The sequence below is a fragment of the Chironomus tepperi genome, unplaced genomic scaffold (assembly GCF_022539635.2).
Source record: "Chironomus tepperi strain 1889 unplaced genomic scaffold, CSIRO-AGI_Ctep_v1 contig_454, whole genome shotgun sequence".
In the NCBI taxonomy this organism is placed as follows: Eukaryota; Metazoa; Arthropoda; class Insecta; order Diptera; family Chironomidae; genus Chironomus; species Chironomus tepperi.
Window position 1 is genome coordinate 840,183 of NW_027226576.1, and position 6,434 is coordinate 846,616.

The following is a 6,434-nucleotide window of genomic DNA, read 5'->3' on the forward strand; positions in this document are numbered from 1 at the left end:
TTCACATTTTCCTCTTGAAATAGATTTTAATACGTACTGACATTTTTTTTAATTAATTAAATTCTGTTCAGTAACTGCTTTTTATCCATATATTTTAAAATGTTCTGCATTCGACACGAAAAAAATAATTTTTAAACGATTTTTTATCTCCGCTATACTAATTCAATTATTCATCGTTTACGTTTTAAAAAAAAGTAAGAGACATCATTAGTGTCTTGACCGAACGATAAACATTATAGTACTAAATGCAAAGTTATCTCGTATATAGGTTATTCACGCAAGAAATCAAGAAACATTTTTGATGATTTTTCCACAAAAAATATTCCAGTGGAAATTGAATGGAAATGTATAGACGTGTGGAAATGAACATTCCATTTATTCATGGAAATTTATATCCCCCAATATGAAAATTGTTGAATATTTTTATATACAAGGAAGAGATAGAAAAAGTTGCTCAACAGTAGAAGCATGCTTGGCTAATTTTCATGACACTATGCGACCCCAATATTTTTTTGTATCTAACTTTATTTTTCCTTACCTCCAACACATAAAAAAATTTATATATTTTTTTTGTCAGTCCAGAATATTTTTCTTCATTTCTTTGCTCGAGTAAAAAATTCTCGCCTTAAGCATTCTAAATGACAGTAGAGACTGCCTTAATAACTTTCAAATTTGAGAAAATTTTATTTGCATAATGAACGTCCTTGTTATAGCTCCGTGCATGACTTCATAACAATATACAATTCACTTTTATATATTCATAAAAACAATGGTGGTTATGATATAGAATAGGAGCAGGGATAGCAACAAGAAAAGTTTAATGAAAGGGAAAATTTAGTGTAAACGATTTTTTTTAATATATTCATTACGCAAACATAAAACAGAAAATTTTCAGACAGACAAAGAGTAGCAGTTTATATTAAAAAACAAAAAATTCACAGAAGGCTTACTGAATTAAAGCTCTTTTCTTTTCTAGAGTCACTGCCTGCTTAACATTATTATATTTATTCTACATCTTATAGAATTATATTATATTAAAAAATTTTCCGCGCATGCATGAGAATTTTCTTTCTTCAAAGTAAACTTTAGATTTTCTTCTTTTTTTGTCATATCCTTGTATCTACATTTCAGACATAAAAAGAAGATTGACCATTTCTAAAACAGCCAAACATTATTGGAAAAAAATTTCAGAGCACGAATCCTTGTCTAAATTTTTGATCAACACATTCATCACCCTTCCTGATTTGTTTTCAAAGACAAACTTCATATTATATTAGATACAGCACAGTGAAGCAAGACTTTTTGTTATAAATTATCCCATAAGAAAAAAAAAGATTCAAGAACATGTCAAAGTAATGAATAAAAAATAAAATTTAAGAAAATTCTCAAATTTTTCAAAAAGTGCCACATAATTCTTGTTCTTGTCTTGCATAAATTTCGCAAGTAATTGGTAATTTTATATTAACACTTGAGATTGTTTTTTAAACTGTTTTAAACGTTCCTAACAAAGGTCGAAACTTGTTTAAAGCCGGTTTTTTCGGCTAAAACTATTTTTTGATTGTATTAAGTATACAGGATTTCCATAAAAGCCCTAGTATTGATTGACAGCGTACAATGTCAAAATCTATAAGTTAGAAAATTCATGAATTATATTTTTCAAAACATATTTGATATTTACATCTAGAATAATCTCAATATAAATGGATCAAAAAAGATCAACATTTTTCTGGTCTTGTTGTTCATATTATTTCTGCATGAAAAAATCATCTCCTTTATGCATAGTTACATATACATATTTTTTAATTAAAAAACTTTCCACATATTCATTTTTCATGGCTTGACATTTGCCCAAATAAAGGAACCAAGTATACACAAATCTGTATATATGTACATATTACTATTACTTACTTATTCATAAATGTATAAAGCTGAAAATTTTAAAACGCAAAAAGAATTTTTTTATCATGCACACAAAAGGGGAGAAAAGGAAAGAATGAACAAAAATTGTTAGTCAGTTTCATGCTTTATTATTTAACAGACTTGTAATCACTGCTTACAGACAGTCTCAAATATGAAGAAAAATGATGTGACGGGAAATAAATGTTTACATGTGTATGAATGATGAAGTCTTTTTCTTTTATTCTTCATTTTTTGCATATAGTGTCTATCTACTCATGCTTGTTTTTCATACTAGCTACTTTTTACATGTTAAAGATGACATAAAGGAATAATCTGATGTGAATGAAAAGGTTGAAAATTCATAAAAAAAAACTTTAAAACACCTTTGAATGCTTGTTCGTACATAGCTTAATTACGCTTCTATTATGCACGATATGTTTTCTATCGTCATTGACTACTCGTTTCATCAATTTATGTGAAAGGTGAATGCAGACAACGAGATGACATATTATGAGATGAAATATCAAATATTCTGTGTCTCGCAACTTTACTTATTCTATTTGTCTTCGTTGTCTTTCCTCCTCTCATTTCACTTAACTGCCATCAATGACGGTAATTTTATAAAATGACATGAAGCTTTGTATTGAAGCTTCTGCTTCATGTAATTTGTTATAATAGGTGCAACGACTTTTCGAGTTGTCATCATTGTTGGCGAGAAGAGAGTGATTTTGTTCTCATAATGATGGAATTTTTTAGTTGTATTGTTCACAAGACTGTTCAACAAAAAGAGGCCCATTCTAGCTTTTCATTCTTCTTTTCTCTTCTCATTCTTCTTTGCACGGATATTTACACGTTCTTTAAAGTGAAAAAAAGAATGATGTGTGTTTAAATTTTTATGACTACTAACACTCGACTCGCTTTGCATAAATGAAGGAGAAAGAATGGTCAGAATAATTTTAGCTAAATTTCTTGAATGAATGAATAAAAGTCTGTATCAGATTGTCAATAACATGATTTTTGTGACAAATCTTTTTTTATTTCAAAATATTGAAAAAATCAACTAAAATTTAAATGAAATAAAAATTTCACTTTAAATACAATAATGTCAAGTTATTTTTAAGATGAGCTTTAAATTATTAATTTCAAGTTACATCTTTACATCTTCTAATTTGTATCATTTCAAATGTTTGTAGACCAAACATCAAAAAGAATTTTCTTGTCTACTTTTCACAACATTGACTGTCAAGCTTATTTTTAATGGCTAAAGAGTAAAAGACAGAAAAGTTTTATACATGTTTGCTTTATGCTCCATTGAGTACACACCTTACAACTTCCTTCATTGTTTTAATCGTTTGATCATTGAAAAAATATAGTCGAGAGATGACAAGAGACAACAAAGAAATACATTGAAATTATTGAGAAAGAAAGAAATGAAAATGCGAAGCTGCTAATAACAACAAAAAGTGAGGAACAAACATAATGATAAACACAACAGAACTTAGATTGAAAAGAGAATCTCGATAAAAAAAAAATTGAGACAAGCATAGCTATACAACAGAGTAAAAAAGAGTTTTAGTCATCATTAAGTAGTCTTTATTTCGATGTGATCGGAAACAGAATCATTGTTCGCATTTTTCCTCAAAGCTATAGAACGTGCTGAATGAGATTTTCCTTATTTCTGACATACTAAACTGTTTGTTATCGCCATATAGGAAAAATAGTGTTATCACTACAGTTGCATATCTTGAGATCTGTTCATTATATGTTCTGGATAAGTGAATGAAGAAATAAAACGGAAGAGAAAAAGATTTTTTTAGTGTAAAGGAGAGAAAATGAAGAAATTAAAAGTGATTGCACTGCTACTATCAGTACTAATCGAGATTTCTTCCACAATATCTATCTATTCAATAATTAGTGATTCAGAGCACGTCTCAAATGATAATAATCGCATACCAAAGAAACTTCAACCAGTTGAACTAATGGTAGATGCAACAAACAGTTTGGGCTTTACTATTCTCGATCTGCATTCAAAACTCAATAAAAATAATGTTGCGTTCTCACCATGTGGTTTGATGAGTGTTCTTGCAGCACTTTTTGAAGGAAGTGGCGGTAAAAGTGCAGTTGAGTTGAAGGAAGCTTTAAGATTTCCGCGTGAACGTGATATTGTAAGAATTGGAACAAGAGATATTCATCGGAGATTAAGAGTAGGTAGCAATTTTTCTTTCTCAGTCTTTTTCACTGTATTTAGATGTCAGTGGAAATCATGATTTTAACTTTGAATGTGAATTTCTACATTTTGATGGAATATTCATTACCTAAATCTGTTCATAGTTCAGACATGTCGCTTTCATTCAGACTTTTAAAATATTAAGCACTTTTGTCATATTTAATAATTTTTTACATTCAACAGAGTTACTTCTACAAAAAGGAAAATCTCTTAAGTGGCTTAATATTTAATAAAGAAAATATTACGATAAAGCAAGAATATGAAACTATTTTAAGATTTTACGGTTATGATCTTGACGGCGCATCAAATATGTTAACAGACTCTAAAGTGGACGAAATGACAAATGCGACAGAATTCACAGATTCTTCCAAACCTTCGGCATCCAGCTCAACGTCAACATCTTTAGAAATGACAACAGAAGTCCCAACTACGAATATGTCAAATACAACAGAGACAAATGTCACGGGAGAAAATGTTGATGAAGATTTAACAACAACACCTCAATCAGAGGAAGTATCTGAAGACGATACAACCACAACGAATGAGGCAAATGGAACGGATGATGAAACTACGGATGATGACGAAAACATAACGACTGTTGCATCTACTCGAAAACGACGTGGTAGATTGGGACGTGGTTTAAGGGGAAAACACCGTAGGGACAAGAAGCAATCATCACCGTCAACATACGTTGCTCAAAAAAATCGTGCGATAAACAGACGCTCACGATCTTATGAAATACTCGACTATGAGAATGAATTTCATTTGGAAGCAGTTACGCAATATTCTCCACTCACGTCATTGAGTACAACATCTATAATACCTACCACTTCGAAATCATCGTCGTTATCTTCTCACCACGCCTATCATGAGCACAATCACCATCATCATCAACCTTCATCAACAGAAAATCCAATTCACACGCCTAGGTCGACAGCAGCGGAAAAGCGTAGAATTAACAATCACAAGGACTTATTTGAAAACGTGAACTCAGATACGATTGAACATATTTTCTATCTCAATGAGTATGAGACAGTACGTGTACCATACAAACTCTACGATACAGTAATGAAATATGCTTATATAAATTCACTTCAATCATCTTTTCTCGAAATTGACTTAGACTCTGAATACTATAATTTAATTATAATCATTCCTGATTTTCAAGATGGTCTAAACACTCTAACGAGTAAGTTAAGATCTCATCCAGCAAGTACTTTAAGATTTATTAGAAACTCGATGGATTTTCATTGGATTAAGACGATTGTACCCAAATTCCATTTAAAAGGAAACACAATTTTAACAAGTGATTTACAAAATGTATGTATAGGAACTAAATTCTAATATCACACTATTTTTCATAAATTGGATTTTATTCCTTTTTAGATGGGAATTATTGACATATTTGAACCAACTAAAGCTGATTTTTCATTGATGTCAGATGATGACACTTTATATGTGAAAAATGTGGAACAGATGATAAATATAAACATTCGAACGCAATCAACACAGCAACTAAAAAGTAAGTACGTTATGATTTGGATTTGAGTAGTTGCTATACATATATTTTTATATATTCCCATATTAGAAATATCATCACTCTACAAACGACCAACAGAAGTGCCTGTAAACATTCCATTCATTTACTGTGTTATTGATAAAAAACTTGACTTGATTATTATACTTGGAAGGATAATTAATCCACTTAATTCAAGAATCCAATAGGCAATAGCCATGTTATAGAAAAATTAAAATAATTATGTTAATTTTTATTATTTTTGTAAAACTTCACTTAACCAACAATAAACAATTTCCTAAGATTCTTTCATGGTTCATCAGTGCCTTATTTATAGCTCTTATAATATTATCATTTATACGATCACACAAAATGCTTTTGAAATAAAATTAAAGAATATTATGCTAATCTGTTGGAAAGACTGTTGACTTCAAAATATGCATTTAATTTCTTATACCATTGCTATCAATGTAAATCCATAAATTCAATTTGTATGCAAATTAGTTAGATAATTTTCAAACCCTTTACCAATCTTCCTTTTCAGATTCTTTAATACGATAAAAACAATAAAAAGATTAAAATCAATCTTAATTAAAAAATTGTAGTCTTTTATGCTTGCTCTTCGCTCGCATCTCAAGTTATTATAATCACGTCAAGTGTTATTCAATTAATTTCCTTCTTTCCTTTTATTTTCCAATTTAGTTCCTCTATTCGCTTAACGCTTTGTTCTTTTTATTAGAAGAAAGATCTCTCCTTTGACACTAAACGTGCCGAAAATATAAAATACAAAAT

At 29.7% G+C, this 6,434-nt stretch overlaps 1 protein-coding gene across 1 annotated transcript; it reads left to right on the forward strand.

Moving 5' to 3' along the window:
- The first annotated feature begins 3,513 nt into the window (after positions 1-3,513).
- On the forward strand, positions 3,514-5,921 carry LOC139098839 (uncharacterized). Its single transcript, XM_070651178.1, has 4 exons — positions 3,514-4,103; positions 4,310-5,446; positions 5,513-5,648; positions 5,715-5,921. The coding sequence occupies exons 1-4, from the start codon at positions 3,732-3,734 to the stop codon at positions 5,849-5,851; spliced, it is 1,782 nt and encodes a 593-aa protein (XP_070507279.1). The 5' UTR covers positions 3,514-3,731; the 3' UTR covers positions 5,852-5,921.
- The last annotated feature ends 513 nt before the right edge of the window (positions 5,922-6,434 follow it).

Excerpts from the sequence above, each read along its gene's own strand:
- LOC139098839 (XM_070651178.1), top strand. The coding sequence starts at position 3,732 with ATGAAGAAATTAAAAGTGATTGCACTGCTACTATCAGTACTAATCGAG. Across the intron at positions 5,447-5,512 it reads TAACAAGTGATTTACAAAAT|ATGGGAATTATTGACATATT; the intron begins GTATGTATAGGA and ends ATTCCTTTTTAG. Across the intron at positions 5,649-5,714 it reads ATCAACACAGCAACTAAAAA|AAATATCATCACTCTACAAA; the intron begins GTAAGTACGTTA and ends TTCCCATATTAG.